Raw genomic sequence first — 26,470 nt, 5'->3', positions numbered from 1 at the left:
TCCATGGAATGGATACAAATGCAAGGCAAACTTTAATGCTGCCATCTGGACTCATACACAAGTATATTTGCCTCTCCTCATCACGCTTTTAGCAAACACCATATAAAAAAAAATGCATTGTAGAAAATGTACATGTTCATATTTTCAAGAGACTCACATTTCATTTTATAAACGTTTAACACTAATTGTCTAATAACTGCTAAATATTTGAGTGTACTATTGTACCATTATACCTGAGGCATACTAATGAGGCAACAACCCCATTTTTGACATGACCGGACAGGTAACAAAATGAACGACAGCTAACTAGGCACATTAAACATGAAATACAAAAACGTCACATTTGACAACATACCTGCATGGAATGGATACAAATGCAAGACTAACTTTAATGCTGCCGCCTGGACTCTCATACACAAGTGCATTTGCCTGATAAAAGACAGTGCAGAATGCCCGTGAGAAAATCATCAGAAAACTCAAGCTGTCTGTAATGTTACCCGAAAGAGATCCTCTACCGCAACCAAAGCGAACCGTAGCTGGGCTAGCCTTGCAAAGTTGCAATCGAAAATTATTCCCATTCACGCTAATCTATATTGCTACAAACAGTAGTGCAACAACACTAAATCAATGACGGCATCATTTTTTGCTTATCTTTTTTTGTGCATTTGCGAACATGTGCATACATAAACACATACCTCTCCTCATAAAGCCTTGAGCATACTGAGGAGTAAAAGCATGGCTCCCGATGATGACATTAACACAATTTAGAAAATAAATACAATAAAATAGTTCACTCTTGAAAATAGTGTAATACATCTCAAAATAACCTTAAAATAATAAATGAGAATAAATGAGGGATTTTCGGTGAAATACAGTACAAGTATATTTTACACCTGAATTTCACCAAAATCCTGAATGCATATCAAAACAGGATATACAGCACAAGGGACAACAAACTCTACTGAGTCACTACTGGCACATGTGAATGTAACAGTGTAGGTTTTGTCCCTCTCTTCGCCCCAACCTGGGCTCGAACCAGGGACCCTTGCACACATTAACAACTGACACCCCACGAAGCATCGTTACCCATCGCGCCACAAAAACCACGGCCCTTGCAACCCAAGGGGAAGCCCTACTTCAAGTCTCAGAGCGAGTGACGTCACAGATTGAAATGCTATTAGCGCGCACCACCGCTAACTAACTAGCCATTTCACATCGGTTACACTCACCCCCCCTTTGACCTCCTCCTTTTCCACAGCAACCAATGATCCGGGTCACGGCAGCAATGTAACAGTGTAGGTTTCGTCCCTCTCTTCGCCCCAACCCGGGCTCGAACCAGGGACCCTTGCACACATCAACAACTGACACCCCACGAAGCATCGTTACCCATCGCGCCACAAAAGCCGCGGCCCTTGCAACCCAAGGGGAAGCCCTACTTCAAGTCTCAGAGCGAGTGACGTCACTGATTGAAATGCTATTAGCGCGCACCACCGCTAACTAACTAGCCATTTCACATCGGTTACATGAACACCAAGATCTCATCTTCGGTCTATGCTATACAAGCCATCTATCTGCTGGGCAGATTCAAATGAATGGGGCGGCAGGTAGTTTAGTGGTTAGCGCATTGGACTAATAACCAAAAGGTTGCATAGATCAAATCTGTCGTTCTGCCCCTGAACAAGGCAGTTAACCCGCATTTGTGAAAATAAGAATTTGTTCTTAACTGACTTGCTCAGAGCGGCATAGGCTAAGATGCAATAGATACAGTGGGGGGGAAAAGTATTTGATCCCCTGCTGATTTTGTACGTTTTCCCACTGACAAAGAACGGATCAGTCTATAATTTTAATGGTAGGTTTATTTGAACAGTGAGAGACAGAATAACAACAAAAATATCCAGTAAAACGCATGTCAGAAATGTTATAAATTGATTTGTATTTTAACCTCTATGGGCTACTCAACAGCCAGTGTAATCCCGTGGCGCAATATTCAAATACCTTAGAAATACTATTACTTCAATTTCTCAAACATATGACTATTTTACACCATTTTAAAGACAAGACTCTCGTTAATCTAACCACACTGTCCGATTTCAAAAAGGCTTTACAACGAAAGCAAAACATTAGATTATGTCAGCAGAGTACCCAGCCAGAAATAATCAGACACCCATTTTTCAAGCTAGCATATAATGTCACATAAACCCAAACCACAGCTAAATACAGCACTAACCTTTGATGATCTTCATCAGATGACAATCCTAGGACATTATGTTATACAATACATGCATGTTTTGTTCAATCAAGTTCATATTTATATAAAAAAACAGCTTTTTACATTAGCATGTGACTAGCATGTGACTAGCATTCCCACCAAACACTTCCGGTGAATTTACTAAATTACTCACGATAAACGTTCACAAAAAAATAACAATTATTTTAAGAATTATAGATACAGAACTCCTTTATGCACTCGCTATGTCCGATTTTAAAATAGCTTTTCAGTGAAAGCACATTTTGCAATATTCTGAATAGATAGCCCGGCCATCACAGGCTAGCTATTTTGACACCCACCAAGTGTGGTACTCACCAAACTCCGATTTACTATTAGAAAAGTTTGATTACCTTTGCTGTTCTTCGTCAGAATGCACTCCCAGGACTTCTACTTCAATAACAAATGTTGGTTTGGTCCCAAATAATCCATAGTTATATCCAAATAGCGGCGTTTTGTTCGTGCGTTCAAGACACTATCCGAAGGGTAAAGAAGGGTGATGCGCCCGACGCGTTTCGTGACAAGAAAATTCGAAATATTCCATTACCGTACTTCGAAGCATGTCAACCGCTGTTTAAAATAAATTTTTATGCAATTTTTCTCGTAAAAAAGCGATAACATTCTGACCGGGAAAGCTGTTTTCGTTCAAAGAGAGAGAAAGTAAACATGGTGTCGGCTCGTGCACGCGCCTCCAGTCTCATTGTCCTCAGATCGACCACTATCAAAATGCGCTAATGTTTTTCAGCCAGGGCCTGCAAAGCCACCATTCATCTTTCTGGCGCCCTCTGAGAGCCTATGGGAGCGTTAGAAAATGTCACGTTATGCCAGAGATCCCCTGTTTTGGTTAGAGATGATCAAGAAGGCCATGAAATGAGAGAGAGCGCTTCCTGTTTGGAATCTTCTCAGGTTTTGGCCTGCCAAATGAGTTCTGTTATACTCACAGACACCATTCAAACAGTTTTAGAAACTTTAGGGTGTTTTCTATCCAAATCAAACAATTATATGCATATTCTAGTTACTGGGCAGGAGTAGTAACCAGATTAAATCGGGTACGTTTTTTATCCGGCCGTGCAAATACTGCCCCCTATCCCCAACAGGTTAATGAAGGAAATAAGTATTTGACCCCGTCTCAATCAGAAAGATTTCTGGCTCCCAGGTGTCTTTTATACAGGTAATGAGCTGAGATTAGGAGCACACTCTTAAAGGGAGTGCTCCTAATCTCAGTTTGTTACCTGTAAAAAAAGACACCTGTCCACAGAAGCAATCAATCAATCAGATTCCAAACTCTCCACCATGGCCAAGACCAAAGAGCTCTCCAAGGATGTCAGGGACAAGATTGTAGACCTACACAAGGCTGGAATGGGCTACAAAACCATCGCCAAGCAGCTTGGTGAGAAGGTGACAACATTTGGTGCGATTATTCGCAAATGGAAGAAACACAAAAGAACTGTCAATATCCCTCTGCCTGGGGCTCCATGCAAGATCTCACCTCGTGGAGTTGCAATGATCATGAGAACGGTGAGGAATCAGCCCAGAACTACACGGGAGGATCTTGTCAATGATCTCAAGGCAGCTGGGACCATAGTCACCAAGAAAACAATTGGTAACACACTACGCCGTGAAGGACTGAAATCCTGCAGCGCCCGCAAGGTCCCCCTGCTCAAGAATACATATACATGCCCGTCTGAAGTTTGCCAATGAACATCTGAATGACTCAGAGGACAACTGGGTGAAAGTGTTGTGGTCAGATGAGACCAAAATGGAGCTCTTTGACATCAACTCACCTTGCCGTGTTTGGAGGAGGAGGAATGCTGCCTATGACCCCAAGAACACCATCTCCACCATCAAACATGGAGGTGGAAACATTATGCTTTGGGGGTGTTTTTCTGCTAAGGGGACAGGACAACTTCACCGCATCAAAGGGACGATGGACGGGGCCATGTACTGTCAAATCTTGGGTGAGAACCTCCTTCCCTCAGCCAAGGCATTGAAAATGGGTCGTGGATGGGTATTCCAGCATGACAATGACCCAAAACACACAGCCAAGGCAACAAAGGAGGGGCTCAAGAAGAAGCACATTAAGGTCCTGGAGTGGCCAAGCCAGTCTGCAGACCTTAATCCCATAGATAATCTGTGGAGGGAGCTGAAGGTTTGAGTTGCCAAACGTCAGCCTCAAAACCTTAATGACTTGGAGAAGATCTGCAAAGAGGAGTGGGACAAAATCCCTCCTGAGATGTGTGCAAACCTGGTGGCCAACTACAACAAACGCCTGACCTCTGTGATTGCCAACATGGGTTTTGCCACCAAGTACTAAGTCATGTTTTGCAGAGGGGTCAAATACTTATTTCCCTCATTAAAATGCAAATCATTTTATAACATTTTTGACATGCGTTTTTCTGGATTTATTTGTTCTTATTCTGTCTCTCACTGTTCAAATAAACCTACTATTAAAATTATAGACTGATCATTTCTTTGTTAGTGGGCAAACATACAAAATCAGCAGGGGATCAAATACTTTTCCCCCCCACTGTAGTATAGGATACAGTATATACATATAGATGAGTAATGCAAGATATGTAAACACTATTAAAGTGACTAGTGTTCCAAATGCAATTTTCATTATGTTAATTCAGAATGTTATATATATATATTTTTTTAAATGTGAGCAATAATACCAAACTCTGTGTCCATTGATATCAGAAATGTGCCCTATGGATTGTAGGTACTTCGCAGATAGAGTTCAGTGTGTCAAATCGGAGGGCCTGTTGTCCGGACCTCTTGCAGTCTCTATGCGGGTACCACAGGGTTAAATTCTCGGGCCAACTCTTTTCTCTGTATATATCAACGATGTCGCTCTTGCTGTGGGTGATTCCCTGATCCACCTCTACGCAGACGACACCATTCTTTATTGGAGGTCGACTGATTAGGATTTTTCAACGCCGATACCGATAATTGGAGGCCCAAAAAAAGCAGATACCGATTAATCGGCCGATTTATTTATTTGTAATAATACTGAATGAACACTTATTTTAACTTATTATAATACATTAATAAAATAAATGTAGCCTCAAATAAATAATGAAACATGTTCAATTTAATAATGCAAAAACAAAGTGTTGAAGAAAGTAAACGTGCAACATGTGCCATGTAAAAAGCTAACGTTTAAGTGCCTTGCTCAGAACATATGAAAGCTGGTGGTTCCTTTTAACATGAGTCTTCAATATTCCCAGGTAAGAAGTTTTAGGTTGTAGTTATTATAGGAATTATAGGGCTATTTCTCTCTATACCATTTGTATTTCATATACCTTTGACTATTGGATGTTCTTATAGGCACTTTAGTATTGCCAGTGTAATAGTATAGCTTCCGCCCCTCTCCTCGCCCCTACCTGGGCTCGAACGAGGAACACGTCGACAACAGCCACCCTCGAAGCATCGTTACCTATCGCTCCACAAAAGCCGTGGAGAGCAAGGGGAACAACTACTCCAAGTCTCAGAGCCAGTGACGTCACCAATTGAAACACTTTAGCACGCACCCCGCTAACTAGCTAGCCATTTCACATCGGTTACACCAGCCTAATCTCGGGAGTTGATAGGCTTGAAGTCAAAAACAGCTCAATGCCTGAAGCATTGCGAAGAGCTGCTGGCAAACGCACGAAGGTGCTGTTTGAATGAATGCTTACGAGCATGCTGCTGCCTACCATCACTCAGTCAGACTGCTCTATCAAATATCAAATCATAGACTTAATTATAACATAATAACACACAGAAATACGTGCCTTTGGTCATTAATATGGTCGAATCCGGAAAATATCATTTCGAAAACAAAACGTTTATTATTTCAGTGAAATACGGAACCGTTCCGTATTTTATCTAATGGGTGGCATCCCTAAGTCTAAATATTCCTGTTACATTTCACAACCTTCAATGTTATGTCATAATTATGTACAATTCTGGCAAATTAATTACGGTCTTTGTTAGGAATAAATGAACTTCACACAGTTCGCAATGAGCCAGGCGGCCCAAACTGCTGTATATACCCTGACTGCTTGCACGGAACGCAAGAGAAGTGACACAATTTCCCTAATTCTAAGAAATTCATGTCAGCAGGCAATATTAACTAAATATGCAGGTTTAAAAATATATACTTGTGTATTGATTTTAAAGAAAGGCATTGATGTTTATGGTTAGGTTTGGTGCAACAACAGTGCTAAATCATCACCCGTTTGGCAAAGTAGGCTGTGATTCGATGAGAAATTAACATGCACCGCATCGATTATATGCAATGCAGGACACACTAGATAAACTAGTAATATCATCAACCATGTGTAGTTAACTAGTGATTATGTGAAGATTGATTGTTTTTTATAAGTTTAATGCTAGCTAGCAACTTACCTTGGCTTCTTGCTGCCCTCGCGTAACAGGTAGTCAGCCTGCCACGCAGGCTCCTCGTGGAGTGCAATGTAAAGCAGGTGGTTAGAGCATTGGACTAGTAACCGGAAGGTAGCAAAAACGAATCCCCGAGCTGACAAGGTACAAATCTGTCGTTCTGCCCCTGAACAAGGCAGTTAACCCCCACCGTTCCTAGGCCGTCATTGAAAATAAGAATGTGTTCTTAACTGACTTGCCTAGTTAAATAAAGGTGTACATTTTTTTAAACAAATATGTGTCCAAAAATACCGATTTCCGATTGTTATGAAAACTTGTAATTGGCCCTAATTAATCGGCCGCCCTCTATTCTGCATACATCTGACCCTTCTTTGGACACTGTTAACTAACCTCCAAACGAGCTTCAATGCCATACAACTCCGTGGCATTCAACTGCTCTTAAATGCTAGCAAAACCAAATGCATGCTTTTCAACCGTTCGCTGCCCGCACCCACCCGCCCGACTAGCATCACTACTCTGGACGGTTCTGACCTAGAGTACGTGGACAACTACCTAGGTGTCTGGCTAGACTGTAAACTCTCCTTCCAGACTCATGTTAAACATCTCCAATCCAAAATCAAATCTAGAATCGGCTTTCTATTTCGCAACAAAGCCTCCTTCACTCACGCCGCTAAACTTACCCTAGTAAAACTGACTATCCTACCGATCCTTGACTTCGGCGATGTCATCTACAAAATAGCTTCCAATACTCTACTCAGCAAACTGGAGGCAGTCTATCACAGTGCCATCCGTTTTGTTACCAAAGCCCCTTATACCACCCACCACTGCAACCTGTATGCTCTCGTTGGCTGGCCCTCGCTGCATATTCATCGCCAGACCCACTGGCTCCAGGTTATCTATAAGTCTATGCTAGGTAAAGCATCGCCTTATCTCAGCTCACTGGTCACGATAACAACACGCACCCGTAGCACGCGCTCCAGCAGGTATATCTCACTGGTCATCCCCAAAGCCAACACCTGCTTTGGCCGCCTTTCCTTACAGTTCTTTGCTGCCAGTGACTGGAACGAATTGCAAAATCGCTGAAGCTGGAGACTTACATTTCCCTCACTAACTTTAAACATCAGCTATCTGAGCAGCTAACTAATCACTGCAGCTGTACATAGTCCATCTGTAAATAGCCTACCCAATCTACCTACCTCATCCCCATATTGTTTTTATTTACTTTCTGCTCTTTTGCACACCAGTTTCACTACTTGCATATCATCATCTGCTCATCTATCACTCCAGTGTTAATCTGCTAAATTGTAATTACTTTGCTACTATGGCCTATTTATTGCCTTACGTCCTCACGCCATTTGCACACACTGTATATAGACTTTCTATTTTTCCTTTTGTGTTATTGACTGTACTCTTGTTTATTCCATGTGTAACTCTTTGTTGTTGTTTGTGTCGCACTGCTTTGCTTTATCTTGGCCAGGTCGCAGTTGTAAATGAGAACTTATTCTCAACTAGCCTACCTTGTTAAATAAAGGTGAAATAAAAAAAATATATATAAAAAGTAGCTGAGGGTCAAACTGACTGCATTACACAGACTCCCTGTGATGACAAACAAATGCAATTCTAGAGCTCAATGCTATTTTTTTCTTTTAACTAGGCAAGTCAGTTAAGAACACATTGTTATTTACAATGACAGCCTACCGGGGAACAGGGAATGAACAACCGATTTTTATCTTGTCAGCTCGGGGATTCAATCCAGCAACCTTTCGGTTACTGTCCCAACACTCTAACCACTAGGCTGCCTGCTTACAGTTGATCTTTTTTAATTTCTATTGTCTGGATATCAACACTTTTGCCTCTGAAGTAACAAGCTATATGTCCATGTGAAAACAAATCCTCTCCATCGTTTATTCATTATTTTATAGAAACAATATGTTCCTCCAGCCTTGTCTTGAATAGTGATTTCCTACTCATTGTAATGGCACTATACATCCACTAGATGGAGGTGTTTTGACTAAAGTACCTACTTTTCCAAAACCCCATCTGTTTGATTATTAGATGAATGTATTAATAGTCACTAGCCTTTCCAAGGGAAAAAGCCTGGATGAAAATATTGTTTCTGCAAAGGATTTAATAAACAGCTGAGAAGGCTGCAGTGGAGGAAGGACCAGGGTCATTCCAATGCCCACTAATTCTGGAACTCAAATCAAGCTCTATATAACACATTTTAGACATGAATGAGCTAGAACACAATGCACTTCACAGGAAAGAAATCTGAAAATAAAAATGAAATATTTACTACACAAGAAACATAAGAGGATAAAAAAACACAAAAGTAACAATTTAAAACAAAGCAAAAGTAAAGCTAAAAAGGTTTGTTTTAAGATCTTTTAAATATGTCCACAGTTTCATCCCCCCTCAGGTTCTCTGGCAGGCTATTCCAGAGGCAGGGGGCATAGTAACTAAAATCTGCCTCTCCATGCCTCTTGGTCCTAGGCTTTGGGATAGTTAAAAGGCCAGTGCCAGAGGACCTGAGGGACCTACTGGGTACAAAACTTCAAAGCGTGTCTGATATGTGTTGGGGTGCATGATCGTGGATTGATTTGAAAATCAATAGAAGAATCTTAAAATGTATTCTAAAACTCACAGGCATCCAGTGCAGAGACTTTAACCCTTGTGTGGCGTTCAGGTCTGTGGGACTCATTTTGTCACGCCCTGATCTGTTTCACTTGTTCCTGTGATTGTCTCCGCTCCCACCAGGTGTCGCTTATTTTCCACAGTGTATTTATCCCTGTGTCTCACTGTGCCAGTTCATCTTGTATGTTAGTTAAGTCAACCAGTGCGTTTTTTGCTGTACACCTTTTGCTATTCTCTTTTTGATAATCTTCCCGGTTTGGACGCCTGCCTGACTCTGGACTACTTTCCCACCTGCCTGATCATCCTGCCTGCCCTGACTTTGATTCTGCCTGCCCTTCGGTACCTTTTTGACTAAAAACTGGTTTTGACCCTTTTGCCTGTCCACGACCATTCTCATGCCTTACCCTATTGGATTAATAAATATTGTAAGACTCCAACCATCTGCCTCCTGTGTCTGCATCTGGGTCTCGCCTTGTGTCATGATACATTTTCAATGTTTACTAAAAGAAAAATTATACAATTAATTATTTTTTCAAACTGAGACTCATTGGACTAAAATAATACATTTTCATTGAGTGCACACTGTGCACCCCCCTACACATTTATATTACATATGTGGTGTTTGTGTCCACCCGTGGGTAATAAACATGTGAAAAAGTGTGTGTGTACAGTGAGGGAAAAAAGTATTTGATCCCCTGCTGATTTTGTACGTTTGCCCACATACAAAGAAATTATCAGTCTATAATTTTAATGGTAGGCATATTTGAACAGTGAGAGACAGAATAACAACAAAAAATCCTGAAAAACGCATGTCAAAAATGTTATAAAATGATTTGCATTTTAATGAGGGAAATAAGTATTTGACCCCTCTGCAAAACATGACTTAGTACTTGGTGGCAAAACCCTTGTTGGCAATCACAGAGGTCAGACGTTTCTTGTAGTTGGCCACCAGGTTTGCACACATCTCAGGAGGGATTTTGTCCCACTCCTCTTTGCAGATCTTCTCCAAGTCATTAAGGTTTCGAGGCTGACGTTTGGCAACTCGAACCTTCAGCTCCCTCCACAGATTTTCTATGGGTTTAAGGTCTGGAGACTGGCTAGGCCACTCCAGGACCTTAATGTGCTTCTTCTTGAGCCCCTCCTTTGTTGCCTTGGCCATGTGTTTTGGGTCATTGTCATGCTGGAATACCCATCCACGAAACCATTTTCAATGCCCTGGCTGAGGGAAGGAGGTTCTCACCCAAGATTTGACGGTACATGGCCCCGTCCATCGTCCCTTTGATGTGGTGAAGTTGTCCTGTCCCCTTAGCAGAAAAACACCCCCAAAGCATAATGTTTCCACCTCCATGTTTGACGGTGGGGATGATGTTCTTGGGGTCATAGGCAGCATTTCTCCTCCTCCAAACACCGCGAGTTTGAGTTGATGCCAAAGAGCTCCATTTTGGTCTCATCTGACCACAACATTTTCACCCAGTTGTCCTCTGAATCATTCAGATGTTCATTAGCAAACTTCAGACGGCATGTATATGTGCTTTCTTGAGCAGGGGGACCTTGCGGGCGCTGCAGGATTTCAGTCCTTCACGGCGTAGTGTGTTACCAATTGTTTTCTTGGTGACTATGGTCCCAGCTGCCTTGAGATCATTGACAAGATCCTCCCGTGTAGTTCTGGGCTGATTTCTCACCGTTCTCATGATCATTGCAACTCCACGAGGTGAGATCTTGCATGGAGCCCTAGGCCGAGGGAGATCTTTTGCCAGTTCTTTTGTTTTTCTTCCATTTCCGAATAATCGCACCAAATGTTGTCACCTTCTCACCAAGCTGCTTGGCGATGGTCTTGTAGCCCATTCCAGCCTTGTGTAGGTCTACAATCTTGTCCCTGACATCCTTGGAGAGCTCTTTGGTCTTGGCCATGGTGGAGAGTTTGGAATCTGATTGATTGATTGCTTTTGTGGACAGGTGTCTTTTATACAGGTAACAAGCTGAGATTAGGAGCACTCCCTTTAAGAGTATGCTCCTAATCTCAGCTCGTTACCTGTATAAAAGACACCTGGGAGCCAGAAATCTTCCTGATTGAGAGGGGGTCAAATACTTAATTCCCTCATTAAAATGCAAATCAACTTATAACATTTTTGACATGTGTTTTTCTGGATTTTTTTGTTGTTATTCTGTCTCTCACTGTTGAAATAAACCTACCATTAAAATTATAGACTGATCATTTCTTTGTCAGTGGGCAAACGTACAAAACAGCAGGGGATCAAATACTTTCCCCCTCACTGTACGTGAAAACAAGTCAAAATGAAACAAAAAGGTTTGTTGTGTGTCTTCACTCTGTCTTCCTCCTTCCTGGGCCTGCTGTTTCAACATAGCACCAAGAACCTGACTGTCTGTCTGCCTGTCTCCCGCTTTTCTCACACTCTTTAACCTTTGTAGTGTGTGAAACTACACAATGTCTTGCGGGAACCTGAACAATGTTATTACAATACATTATTTTGATACACTGTAAAAAATGCTGTATTTTCCCACACAAATTGGGGGAGGGACACAAATAAATATCTTTACATGTGTGGCTCCTTATCAGCAGCCAGCAACCAGGACCAGCCCAATCAGCAACCAGTTCATCAGCAGCCTGCAGGACATAAAGTCTTCTATTGAATTGTTCATCCCAGACACCATCCAGAAAATAATTCTGGACTGCACTAATTTGGAGGGAAGGTGTGTTTTTGCAGAGAGATTTAAGGAGATGGACCAAACTCATTTACATGCATACTTTGGTGTTCTTATCCTTGATGGTGTTTTCAGATCCGATGGGGAATCCACAGGATCCCTGTGGGATGCAGAAACTGGCAGATAATTTTTCCGTGCAACAATTTCTCTGGAAAACTTCCACATTATTTCCAGGATTATCCATTTTGATAACTGAGACACCAGACCAGCTCGGCGGCAGAGAGACAAGCTAGCTGCATCAGGTCAGTGTGGGTCAAGTGGGTGGACCGCCTTCCCCTGTTTTACATCCCTGGGCCCAACGTTACTGTTGACGAGCAGCTTATGCCATTTAGGGGCCGCTTCCCCTTCAGGCAGTACATACCGTCTAAACCCGCAAAATATGGAATCAAGATCTGGGCTGCCTGTGATGCTGCTTCATCACATGTGTGGAACTTGCAAGTGTATACAGGGAAGCCAGATGGAGGAGACCCTGAGAACAACCAAGGGATGCAGGTTGTTCTGGACGTGACAGAGGGACTTTGTGGCCACAACATCACATGCAATAACTTTTTTACTTCGCACAAGCTGGGACAGGAGCTCCTCAAGAGGAAGCTGACGATGGTAGGAACAGTATGAAAAAACAAGCCAGAGCTCCCACCTCAGCTGTTGAGAGCATTACAGTAGTCAAGCCTGCTTGTAATAAAAGCATGGCTGAGTCTCTCTGTATCAGCCTGAGACTGGAACATTGCCAAGGTGCGGCCGTTTCTAAGGTGGTAAAACGCTATTTGGTCACATTCCTAATGTGTAATCGAAATTGAGTTCGGAATCTAAAATGACACCAAGGTTTTTTACCTGGTGTTTTATCTTTATTGCTCGTGAATTAAAATGTGCGGCCAGATTCTCTCTCTGTGCTTTGGCTCCAATAATAAGTACCCCGGTCTTCTCTTGATTTAGATGGAGGAAGTTGTGAGCCATCCAAGTATTTAAATACTGTGTGTGTTGCTTTATCAATAAAGTAACATAACAACGGTTGGAATGTGAAAACCATAACAAATATTAACAGGCTACATATGTGTCCTGAGCAAATTATTAAAGCCACAAAATAAAAATAGGGAATAGGGAATTTTTATTGTTTACAAGCAGTAGGCTAGGCCATGACATGTTATATAATTGTTTAATATATATATATATATATATATATATATATAAATAAATCACTACATTGGGGAAAATAAGTAGTGTGTACACTGGTGTAAAATTCCAAATGCACTTTGATGTGCTAAACTGTGTACACGACGAACACACTTTTAATTGACCACTACTTAGCAATTTACAATATCCCGAACCAAATAGTGTTCAACATATCAATACACTAGATATTAAGATCAACAACACTAATGGCTAAGCAAAGGGAGCTAGGAAAGGTAAAGGAGCTAGAATAGAAAAGAGGAAAGGAAAGGAATGGTAGAGGAGCTAGAATAGAACAGGAGGAAAGGAAAGGTACAGGAGCTAGAATAGAATAGAGGAAAGGAAAGGGAGAGGAGCTAGAATAGAAAAGAGGAAAGGAAAGGTAGAGGAGCTAGAATAGAAAAGAGGAAAGGAAAGGTAGAGGAGCTAGAATAGAAAAGAGGAAATGAAAGGTAGAGGAGCTAGAATAGAAAAGAGGAAATGAAAGGTAGAGGAGCTAGAATAGAACAGGAGGAAAGGAAAGGTAAAGGAGCTAGAATAGAATAGGAGGAAAGGAAAGGTAGAGGAGCTAGAATAGAACAGGAGGAAAGGAAAGGTAAAGGAGCTAGAATAGAACAGGAGGAAAGGAAAGGTAGAGGAGCTAGAATAGAACAGGAGGAAAGGAAAGGTAAAGGAGCTACAATAGAACAGGAGGAAAGGAAAGGTAAAGGAGCTAGAATAGAACAGGAGGAAAGGAAAGGTAAAGGAGCTACAATAGAAAATAGGAAATGAAAGGTAGAGGAGCTAGAATAGAACAGGAGGAAAGGAAAGGTAAAGGAGCTAGAATAGAAAAGAGGAAAGGAAAGGTAGAGGAGCTAGAATAGAACAGGAGGAAAGGAAAGGTAAAGGAGATAGAATAGAACAGAAGGAAAGGAAAGGTAGAGGAGCTAGAATAGAACAGGAGGAAAGGAAAGGTAGAGGAGCTAGAATAGAACAGGAGGAAAGGAAAGGTAAAGGAGATAGAATAGAACAGAAGGAAATGAAAGGTAGAGGAGCTAGAATAGAACAGGAGGAAAGGAAAGGTAGAGGAGCTACAATAGAATAGAGGAAAGGAAAGGTAGAGGAGCTAGAATAGAACAGGAGGAAAGGAAAGGTACAGGAGCTAGAATAGAATAGAGGAAAGGAAAGGGAGAGGAGCTAGAATAGAACAGGAGGAAAGGAAAGGTACAGGAGCTAGAATAGAATAGAGGAAAGGAAAGGGAGAGGAGCTAGAATAGAAAAGAGGGAAGGTAGAGGAGCTAGAATAGAACAGGAGGAAAGGAAAGGTACAGGAGCTAGAATAGAATAGAGGAAAGGAAAGGGAGAGGAGCTAGAATAGAACAGGAGGAAAGGAAAGGTACAGGAGCTAGAATAGAATAGAATAGAGGAAAGGAAAGGGAGAGGAGCTAGAATAGAAAAGAGGGAAGGTAGAGGAGCTATAATAGAAAAGAGGAAAGGAAAGGGAGATGGCAAAGGAAATAAAGACAAGGAACTAGGATATGAGGAAAGGAAATGATGAAAGGGAGAAAAAACAGCACAGAAAACAAGGGAACGTTTAGAATAATTCCTGTTTGCCAGTAGTTGTTGATGTTTATTATGTAATGTAAAATAGTCTTACAGTATATGATATAGGCTACTGCACATTATGCACGGCATGACAGAAAAACATAACAGCCCATCAATGTAGGTAGCTATAGATATTTAAATATTTTTGTGTGAACTGTATCACTGTATTGTATTATACTGTAGCATATGGTCTGGAATTATGCACGTCATTCAAAACATGATAAAGCAGAAGAGAACATGTGATTCTGGTGCAGCACATGACGCCTACAAAGTTACAAGTATAGGCTAGCGAATTAGATTTAATTTAGAAATATAATAGGGCCTATTTGTATAATTAGTAGGCTGACGCATATATACCTTTCATAACATTTCCCCTAATGTTATTAGCCTTCCTCCTCTTTCTCTCTCTATTGTTGCCTCATTCCTTCCTCGCTTTCAACGGTTAAATGAAATACATTTCATTGTCTTTATCTTCATCATTCTAATGACATCTTTGAATAATATAGGACTAGAATTAGATGCAGAAGGCTTTCACTTCTCTTCATGAAGATTGAATGGTTGGGTCTTAATAAATAACAACTATAGCTTCTTTCGAACTACGGGTGAGTTCTACTGGCTGCTGTATTTAACATCCAGCAAAAAACAACTTGCTAGTACGGAAGAGTACTAGGGCCAAGTGAAAATAAAAAAATAAACAGCGACGGGGGTGTTCGTTGGATATTTTTTTTTTGCACGACACTACCACAGATAGAACAATTGATATTTTGAGAATAAAGTGGCAATATTTTGAGAATAAAGTACACATTTTGAGAATAAAGTCGCAGTTATATTTTAACCGCATGTCTCCCTGGCTCCCTGCTGCTGTACCCGCCAACGTTGAAATGTCTGCTGTTAGATTACCTGGTAAAACTATACTTTAGAATTGGCTTTAGTAACAAGGACATCTTTTCCAGGCCTATTAGGACCTGGAAGAGGTTGTGCCACAGATTACTTTCAGAAGGATGGGGGGGGGGGGGGTCACACAAACACAAGTTATCCCCAAGGCAATAACATTCTAACAGCCATGGTGAGTTGTCAGACTGCAAAGGGACATGGAGTTGCGTGCATCAGGCCCTGTCATGGTAACCTTTGAATTCACTACAATGTTATACTCAGGCCCCTGCGTATACCAACACCTTGCATAGTAGATTTTAGAGAGTAACAGCTCGGCCAGCAGCCTGTAGGTCGATAGAACGGTTAACTTTCAAATGTGTGCTTAATGGCACGGTGTTTTATGTAGGCTACACTTCTAATGAAGTAATGTCATAGGCCTGTGTTTATAATCTTGTGAATATAGGTCACGGATTGTTTAGAGAAGGATTGCGCGTTCCTGTCGGGCTCAAGGGCTACTGCCACCAAACCCCTGTCATGGACCTTACATAGCCACGGGGCAGGGGTTCGGTAAAGCCACGTCTGAGACAGTTATTTTACGTTTCATTATAACAACCAACAGGTCGAGCCTACGGAGAATATCAACACATTAACATCAACACATTAACATCAACACATTAACATCAACACGCCAGAGGATATACTCATTGGACTTGGGGCTCTGCTGGGAGCTTACCTCATATTTAGATTTATTCATTCTGCTTTGCCACTAAAATCATAATAAACACTGACAACAAAGATATTGGGTTATTGTGCTTATTATTAATAATATATTTGACTATTTCTTTACAGCCTATGTAGCCTATCATCATTGATCTAATAGGCCTATATTTAGATAAATTAATATATTAAGAAAGGGAGAATCCATTAATTAATATCTGTGATTCCAAAAAATAGTAATTATACAGGTGATTAACAAAATATGCACACGACAGTATTCATACTTTGGTTTTTGTGAACGAATAAAAAGTGTTTTGATAATGGTTTTCATACACATACCTTGTTCATAATGTAGAGGCCTATGGGATATTCATTGAAGAGGTAAGGGAGAAGGATGGTAAATGTGATCTGCATAACATACCAATACCAATTGACATACCGTTGTAAACCTACTCGTCTGTATACCTGCAGATACAGACACAAAAGTGAGCAGTTCAGTCATCTGCACCCAATACAGCTAGCCTTCAACATATTCTTATAGCCTATATATTCTTACCTCTTTGTTGAGTGATATCCATTGAATTGTGTCCATTTTCTGTTTTAGAAAGATTTGCACAAATATGAAAAGATAGATGGTAACATCATAAAACCCCTAATTTTTTGAGTATACCTTACCATGGCCGTTAGAAGTGAGTGTATGATAGACTGAAATTGCCAGGGGGAAACTCTCTCTCTCTGTGTGTGTGTGTGTGTGTGTGTGTGTGATTAGATTGATACGAGTGAGCAGTAGCGGTGCGTTAGTAAAATTACTGGGGAAGCCAGAAAAAAAGACATATTGCAACCTATGTGTTTGCTCTATAAACTGTTCATTCATATTCCTTGCGGCCGTGATATATAGGTTTAAAGACAGAGACAATAGGAAGACACAGTGGCAGAATGAATTGAACCACACCTTTGTTTGGGCTTCGGGCTCCCGAGTGGCGCAGCGTTCTAAGGCACTGCATCTCAGTGCAAGAGGTGTCACTGTCGTCCCTGGTTTGAATCCAGACTGCATCACATCTGACTGTGATTGGGAGTCCCATAGGGCACAATTGGTCCAGGTTTGGCCGGGGTAAATAAGAATTTGTTCTTCACTGACTTGCCTACTTAAATAAAGGTTAAACAAAAATAATAATAATTTGTTTTATCACAAAACCGGATAGCAACCTCTGTCCTGTGAAGTCCACAAAGTATACTGTATTTAACAGACAGTTACTACATGATCTACAGCATGGTCAAGCAAGGTAATGTTTCCGACATTTTCGGACTATTAAACAGCTGTTGATTTAGAATCACAGAGAGTTACCGCAAGTCCCAAAGAAAACAGGAGCTGCCTTTACTATTCCAGCACCATTTCAACTTCAACATTTCAACATCATCAAATCACCGCTAATATAATTGACCGGTTTCTCGCAGTTATTTATCACGGTAAATCTTGGTAACCGTGTTTACGTTTATGCTGTTGAGGGGAGTTTCTTCCTCTTCAGTGCCTTCAAACACAAACCTAAACTTCATCAGACTGGATTTATGTTCCTCTTTAACTCTCTGTATGAGACTGTCTACTAATAAACCACTATAAGGTCTAGTGTGGTGCTGTGGGGTTTTCATGAGACTGCCTACCCATAAGCCACTAACCCTAACCCCTAAGTTTAAAATAGCCTTTGTCCTCATAGGGACATGGGAAATGTCCCCACGATGGACAATTGTACTTGTTTTACTATCCTTGTGGGGATTTTAGGTCCCCACAAGGATAGAAGAACCAACACACACACACACAGCTAAAAGAAAAGAAAATTGGTCTGACAACTTTCAAATCGTCCAGTATATTTGCAGCCTGGTAATTATTCAGCGTGAAATACTAAAAAAAAACTATGACAAAAAGAGAAGAGGAAGTTCCATCAGTGTCTGTCTACATTTTCTACTTTTCTAGTGACGGTGAGAAAGAGCTCTGGCTGTACACTTGTTTCAACATGGTAAGAGTCTCTGTTACTGGACTCCTGTTTCAACATGGTAAGAGTGCTTCTAAATTATTTTTTTAAATCTTTGTTCAAGTTCAGCTGGTTCATTTGCAGGTACTAAAATAAATGCGTACATTGGAATGATTTGGTTAGAGATCTCACACAGTAGTATAAATACATACACGGTAGTATAAATACATACACGGTAGGAGGATCTGAATCACCATAAAGGGTATTTGATAGTCCCTTGTGGTGGTCTGGATGTGAAGACCCCACTATCGAGAAAAATATAGTTGTAGTATTAGAATAGAATGATTTGTTAAAACCAGGTTTAATTAGCCATTTAGTAGTATGTATGTTGTACTTATGAACAGATGTTCCTCTGATCAGGCCTTGTGTGTCGTCTCATACTTTCATATCATAGTATTTCTTCTCATATTATTTTGCATTGAGTATACTGTACATGAAGTATGTTCTGTCATGATAATGACTGGTTAGTATACTGTACATGAAGTATGTTCTGTCATGATAATGACTGGTTAGTATACTGTACATGAAGTATGTTCTGTCATGATGATGATGACTGGTTAGTATACTGTACATGAAGTATGTTCTGTCATGATAATGATGTTGACTGGTTAGTATACTGTACATGAAGTATGTTCTGTCATGATGATGATGTTGACTGGTTAGTATACTGTACATGAAGTATGTTCTGTAATGATGATGTTGACTGGTTAGTATACTGCACATGAAGTATGTTCTGTAATGATGATGTTAATTGGTTAGTATACTGTACATGAGGTATGCTCTGTAATGATGATGATGATAATTATGCTTTTGTTTCCTCTTCTTCGTCCTCTTGTTTCTCTGCAGGCTCTCAACACTCCAACCTGGTAATCATTCTACTCATGACTACAGGTAAACTGGATGAGATGAAATATTATTTTAGTTGTATTTGTTTGTTTCCCCTCCTGAAAAGGAATGATCTGGATTTATGACGTTGTTGAGCATATAGTAGTATACAGTCATTCAGGGAAAATAGGGTATGTACAGTTTCCAGTTGACAACTAAACATCACAGTACTTCTCTTTTGGTGGTTTTTCTCTAACACTTGGAACTCTCTTAGAACAGATTACAACACCCCAAATGTACTTCTTACAACTTCTTCTTTAGTTTGTCAGTTAAAAACACATTCACCACAAGAGGTTGACCTCTCATAGTAGATAGAGTGTGACCATCTTCAGTATCAATTCGTTAACGATGGAATTACGATTCAGCATCCTGATGTGTGACCTATGTTTCAGGGTGTCTGGGTCAGGACAACGGGAGTGTGACTTACACCCCCAGGAGAGTCTGCTCCTTAGAGGGCTCTTCTGTGACCATGCCCTGCTCTTACACGTTTCCCAAGGGTCACAAAGTCACAACAGCTTTCTGGTTCAAAGGTCAAGAGCCTGGTGCTGAGTCTCTGGATCTGAATTTGAACCCTGAGTACAAAGGCCGGGTGGAGTATCTAGGGGACAGTGACCAACTCTGTACACTGAGAATCACAGACCTGAGAGAGAGCGATTCAGGCACCTACAGCTTCCTGTTTGGGACTGACGTCAATCCTGGGGGATGGATGGGGAATCCAGGAGTAAGGTTAAATGTGACAGGTAAGGTCACGGCATGAATTCATCCACATTAATATGGATAAAATCATTGTCCGTCAAATGTTCAACTCAAGTCAGATATTTTTGGACGAGTTGCATACGCACAAAGTCTGAACAAAGGCCGACAAAAGCATATACGTAGAAAAAGAAGGGAAGCGCTGCTAAGGTACACAATAGTAGATGTTGGTAGACTGAAGGTGCTCTATGGTAAAAGGGGTAAATTGGTCATCAAAAAGAGAGGACCAAAGCCCTCTTCATATAAAACAAAGTTTAAAAACTCCAACGCGTTTCAGCTGCATGGACTTCGTCAGGGAGTACAAAGAAATGATAATACAATGTCCTCTTTTGAACAGCTTATTTTGGGGGGGAAAAAGCTGTTCAAAAGAGGACATTGTATTATGATTTCTTTGTCCGCCCTGACGAAGGCCATGCAGCCGAAATGCGTAAAAGTTTTTCAACTTTGTTTCTGTTGAACATGCCATACAAATAAAGGCATTTTAATTAATTATATGAAGAGTGACTTGGTCCTCTATTCTTTTTGAAAAGCATATGCGTCTTTTAGACTGACAATCATCTCCGCTGTCCATCATCCGTCAGCGGATTACTCCCATTGAAAAAAACATTGGCTTCATCTGTAATTTTAAGAAACAATAAAATAGGAGAATCTTGTAGAAGCTTTGGGAGGAGAATGTATTATGCTTTATGTTACTGTCTGTTATTTTCCTGGGTTTGACTTGATCTAATAAAGCTAGTTTGTTTGAAATCAAATCAAAACTCAAATTAAAATGACCCCCACTCTACCCAGGGCTCCATGTTGATTTGACCCCTGACCTAGCTTTGGACGGCGAGTGGGCAGACCTTACCTGTGGCTCCTGCTTCTTGAGTGAAAATCCCACCTACACCTGGTACAGGGACAAACAGCCTTTGACCTACACCAACAAGGTCAAGGTTATGGCCAACTACCTGGAACTAGACCCGGTAGGCAGGGAGGATGCAGGCAGCTACTCCTGTGCGGTGAGCGGCAGAGAGGATTCCCCTGGTCCGGCAGTGATCCTTGTAGTGGGATGTGAGTAGAGTGCTTAGAGAGGATATTAGAAATGTATGAATTTCTTCCGTTTATGTCCCTAGCAAATCATCTATTGGTTCTGAGAGTCAGCAACCCAAATATGGTTTTGTTTACTGACCTACATCTTAGCATTAGCTTGAAAAACAACAAAGGGGTATACTACAGCTAACTTTGATAAACAACCAGAAATAACCATTAATTTTCTGATTCATTAAGAAAGCTAAACTTCAATATGTGTTTTTGGTTGTTCAGTCAATTAGATCATGTCATTTTAAGCTTTTTTTCTAAGAAATAAAACATTATTTTACAATATTTAGGCAAGTTACCTGGCTAACTCATTGACCCTGCTTCGTAGTAAGCCCCTCTGGAGTAAAAGGACCCCAGTCAGCATGCGCTAAATAACATGCCATAAACAGCTCAATGTCACCACAACATCAGCTGTGGGTGTTAATCTAGAGGTTACAAACTGTTTTCATCGTTTTCTCCTCCAGACTTCCCAGAGAACACCTCAGTGTCAGTCACAGTCAGTCCCTCTGGTGAAATAGTGGAGGGCAGATCAGTGACTCTGACCTGCAGCAGTGATGCCAAGCCACCAGTGGATAAATACACCTGGTACAAGAAGAATAAAGAACGGACGGGGTTCTCAGAAACAGGATCAGGGCAGAGTTACATCATCCTTAACACCATCAATGAGGACAGTGGGCAGTACTTCTGTAAGGCTGAGAATCAATACGGACCACTTGACTCTGCACTTGTGCATCTCAGTATAGCAGGTAAGATATCCATTTAATTAAGGTAGAATAGACCGGCCATACTGTAGGTCAGGCAAATGTCAGATGGGCTGGTTTATATTTCTCCTAGTGGGCTGGTCTACATGATCATTATTAAATGTCAGATGGGCTGGTTTATATTTCTCCTACTGGGCCGGTCTACATGATCATTATTAAATGTCAGATGGGCTGGTTTATATTTCTCCTACTGGGCCGGTCTACATGATCATTATTAAATGTCAGATGGGCTGGTTTATATTTCTCCTACTGGGCCGGTCTACATGATCATTATTAAATGTCAGATGGGCTGGTTTATATTTCTCCTAATGGGCCGTTCTACATGATCATTATTAAATGTCAGATGGGCTGGTTTATATTTCTCCTAGTGGGCCGTTCTACATGATCATTATTAAATGTCAGATGGGCTGGTTTATATTTCTCCTAATGGGCCGGTCTACATGATCATTATTAAATGTCAGATGGGCTGGTTTATATTTCTCCTAGTGGTCGTTCTACATGATCATTATTAAATGTCAGATGGGCTGGTTTATATTTCTCCTAGTGGGCTGGTCTACATGATCATTATTAAATGTCAGATGGGCTGGTTTATATTTCTCCTAATGGGCCGGTCTACATGATCATTATTAAATGTCAGATGGGCTGGTTTATATTTCTCCTAATGGGCCGTTCTACATGATCATTATTAAATGTCAGATGGGCTGGTTTATATTTCTCCTAGTGGGCCGGTCTACATGATCATTATTAAATGTCAGATGGGCTGGTTTATATTTCTCCTAATGGGCCGGTCTACATGATCATTATTAAATGTCAGATGGGCTGGTTTATATTTCTCCTAGTGGGCCGTTCTACATGATCATTATTAAATGTCAGATGGGCTGGTTTATATTTCTCCTAGTGGGCCGTTCTACATGATCATTATTAAATGTCAGATGGGCTGGTTTATATTTCTCCTAGTGGGTCGTTCTACATGATCATTATTAAATGTCAGATGGGCTGGTTTATATTTCTCCTAATGGGCTGGTCTACATGATCATTATTAAATGTCAGATGGGCTGGTTTATATTTCTCCTAGTGGGCCGTTCTACATGATCATTATTAAATGTCAGATGGGCTGGTTTATATTTCTCCTAGTGGGTCGTTCTACATGATCATTATTAAATGTCAGATGGGCTGGTTTATATTTCTCCTAATGGGCCGGTCTACATGATCATTATTAAATGTCAGATGGGCTGGTTTATATTTCTCCTAGTGGGCCGGTCTACATGATCATTATTAAATGTCAGATGGGCTGGTTTATATTTCTCCTAGTGGGCCGTTCTACATGATCATTATTAAATGTCAGATGGGCTGGTTTATATTTCTCCTAATGGGCTGGTTTCAACTTGTCATCTTCTGTAGGTGGTCACCTTCACCAGGGTTGTAGGTTAAATGTTTTGATGTGAGTAGCTGTTGTCTTTATCTGGTAGTCGTCCTCTCCCAGGTAAACCAGTGTTTCTCTGGGCTCCCGTTGTGGGGGTGGTGGCTGTGTTGGCAGCTGGAGCTCTCCTAGTCATCCTCTATGGCACACTGAAGAAGAGGTGAGTCCATTAACCTCTTATTAAGATACCAGGGTTGGGGTCAATTCCACTTAAATTCCAGTCAATTCAGAAAGTAAACCAAATTCCAATTTCAAATGTTCCTAATTGAAAAGTATTGAAATTTCAGTTTACTTCCTGAAATGACTGGAATGGAATTGATCCCAACCCTGCCATTAGGATACCTATGTTTTAAAGACACAGCATTTGATTCAACAGCTTATGGTGCTTCTAAGAGGCGAAGTATTTAGAATCCAGTTAGGAAATGACAGCGGCATGGGGCGGCAGGGTAGCCTAGTGGTTAGAGCGTTCTGCCCCCTGAACAAGGCAGCTAACCAACTGTTCCTAGGCCGTCATTGAAAATAATAATTTTTTCTTAACCGACTTGCATAGTTAAATAAAGGTACAAAAATATATATAAAAAAATAAAATAAAAATAAGTGCGTCTACTCTACAGTGTTATGGTCTGTGGTCCTGGGACTACTACATCACCTTTTACAGTGTTATGGCCTGTTGCCCTGGGACTGCTGCATGATCTTTACAGTGTTATGGCCTGTTGACCTGGGACTGCTGCATGATCTTTACAGTGTTATGGCCTGTTGACCTGGGACTACTACATGTCATCTGTCACTCTCTCCAGGAAAGCCCCAAGAGGAATGGACTTTGGAGGGGAGGCACAGATGGTACCTTGTGGTAAACCGACACACACGGCGCAGTCTGATGACATGTACATGACTCTGAATAAAAGGACCATGTCTCCTGAGTATGACACGCTGGCTGTAAGTTTCTCCCTTGAAAAAAACTTTGATGACTTACAGGTTAGTCACAATAATATTTCCTTTCTCCCGAAGTGTGCACATGTTCCCCAAGTTTAAAGTGACCTCTAGTTCCCTCTCTCCTCTCAGAATGTCAGAAACACTGTTGGCTGAAGAAGACCATCTGGCTGAAGAAGACCCTATGGCTGTGACCTTTTGAAAACATATAACCTTTTGAAACCATATAACCTTTTGAAAATGATTAAAAAGGGTATAATTTTTAAGTGATCAAATTTTAATACAGAATACATGAAGTGTTGCTACTTGTCTGGGCTACACATGTCCAATATCATCCTATGAAGGTGTTACAGTAAAGAAAGTACCTCCCATGTTTTGGGTACTCATACAGTCACACTTTACATCTAATCCCATGTGAAGTGGAGAAGGCAGTCTAGAGCAGAGCGTGTGAAGTGGAGAAGGCAGTCTAGAGCAGAGCGTGTGAAGTGGAGAAGGCAGTCTAGAGCAGAGCGTGTGAAGTGGAGAAGGCAGTCTAGAGCAGAGCGTGTGAAGTGGAGAAGGCAGTCTAGAGCAGAGCGTGTGAAGTGGAGAAGGCAGTCTAGAGCAGAGCGTGTGAAGTGGAGAAGGCAGTCTAGAGCAGAGCGTGTGAAGTGGAGAAGGCAGTCTAGAGCAGAGCGTGTGAAGTGGAGAAGGCAGTCTAGAGCAGAGCGTGTGAAGTGGAGAAGGCAGTCTAGAGCAGAGCGTGTGAAGTGGAGAAGGCAGTCTAGAGCAGAGCGTGTGAAGTGGAGAAGGCAGTCTAGAGCAGAGCGTGTGAAGTGGAGAAGGCAGTCTAGAGCAGAGCGTGTGAAGTGGAGAAGGCAGTCTAGAGCAGAGCGTGTGAAGTAGAGAAGGCAGTCTAGAGCAGAGCATGTGAGCGGAAATGAGAGTTAGATATCCTGCTCGTCGTTTATGAAGTAGTGCTTGCGCACCGCTCTGGCGCTCCATATCCTTTCCTACCCCTCCGCTAAAAACCTACCTGTGCTCACAGGAAGAAAAACAAAACTGCTTTTTAAGTATTGAAAGCAAACCATATGGATTTGAATGAAAAGCATTTGAATGAACATGAAAAGCTGAATGTAAGAAGCAAACAATTTCAAATAGGCTACATGTCATATGAAACAGCATTAAAACTCTAAATACGTCAGGAGCCAGACATGAAGCTAAGAAAGAACGAAAAATAATTAATTTGTCTATATTATTTCAAGGTTATAGCCTACAAATAAATACATTGTGAAGCATTTGCGAGTGCGATACAATAGGCTGGTAGGCACATAAAGCGCTCAGTCTTTAACATTTCGTTGTATTAAATCATTATAGTCTGTAAATTGCGCATATAGGCTGTAACTTACTTAGAATTAAATACAAATGACTTAGTGCCTTTGAATTCATTTTTAGAAACAGGAGTTTGGCCAGTCTGTGGCTTCTGGCTCATAAGATGGTGCCTGGAGAGCAGGTGCCTGGAGAGCAGGTGCCTGGAGAGCAGGTGCCTGGAGAGCAGGTGCCTGGAGAGCAGGTGCCTGGAGAGCAGGTGCCTGGAGAGCAGGTGCCTGGAGAGCAGGTGCCTGGAGAGCAGGTGCCTGGAGAGCAGGTGCCTGGAGAGCAGGCCAGCAGCTGAGAATATCCTCCACACTTGCAGAGCCACTATGGATGCTAAATACCCTTTTGGCCACCCTTGCCGGACAGGACAGATATGGAGAGTTGTATATTTGTTTTTCTATAGGTACGCCTAAAAGGTTTTTAGGCTAAATAACCCATTCAAAACGGAAAGCTCATTGAACGTGGGGATATGCCAGGGCTATTGTATAAATAGAACAAAAATGAACTAAACGTTTAAGAGATCTGAACTTTAGTTTATAAATATTTTGCTACAATGACACTTAGTTATCTACCCACCTCGTTCCTTTCTTTTAGCATGTGCACGTAGTGAGTACACAATCATACTTTTCAAAGGCACTAAGTCATTTGTTTAATTTGTATTTAATTCTAAGTCACCGCACTCTCTTGGTCCTCATCTTTGTAAGTCACCTTGCTTTAGCACCTGTGCGTTTGATCAGTTTCTTTATGAAAATATTTAGTGAACGCCATGACAGTTGCTAAAGCAAAGGGCTATAGCAGCACACGCGTAGACTACAAATGCATGCCCGGCCCAGCATGTACTGAGCGAAATTGAAGCGGGCGAGAAGGCAGACGCTCCAGGTTTTGGGAATCTCGCTCCTTGCTCCGCTCA

At 41.3% G+C, this 26,470-nt stretch overlaps 1 protein-coding gene across 2 annotated transcripts; it reads left to right on the top strand.

The window, feature by feature from the left end:
- The first annotated feature begins 18,142 nt into the window (after window positions 1–18,142).
- LOC106606380 (hemicentin-1) lies at window positions 18,143–24,474 on the top strand. 2 transcript variants are annotated; one of them, XM_045719792.1, is made up of 8 exons: window positions 18,143–18,400; window positions 19,225–19,269; window positions 19,794–20,003; window positions 20,806–21,066; window positions 21,558–21,839; window positions 23,338–23,434; window positions 24,072–24,210; window positions 24,337–24,474. In XM_045719792.1, exons 1-8 carry the CDS (start codon window positions 18,262–18,264, stop codon window positions 24,358–24,360), a joined length of 1,197 nt encoding a protein of 398 aa, XP_045575748.1. In that variant the 5' UTR covers window positions 18,143–18,261; the 3' UTR covers window positions 24,361–24,474. The 2 variants fall into 2 exon arrangements, with proteins under 2 accessions (XP_045575748.1, XP_045575747.1); XM_045719791.1 differs by having other exon boundaries at window positions 18,144–18,400; window positions 19,656–20,003.
- Window positions 24,475–26,470: the final 1,996 nt, after the last annotated feature.

This window comes from Salmo salar, chromosome ssa06 (genome assembly GCF_905237065.1).
Source record: "Salmo salar chromosome ssa06, Ssal_v3.1, whole genome shotgun sequence".
Classification (NCBI taxonomy): Eukaryota; Metazoa; Chordata; class Actinopteri; order Salmoniformes; family Salmonidae; genus Salmo; species Salmo salar.
The sequence above is the reverse complement of the archived record's forward strand: the minus strand, read 5'-3'. Positions and strand labels throughout refer to the sequence as shown.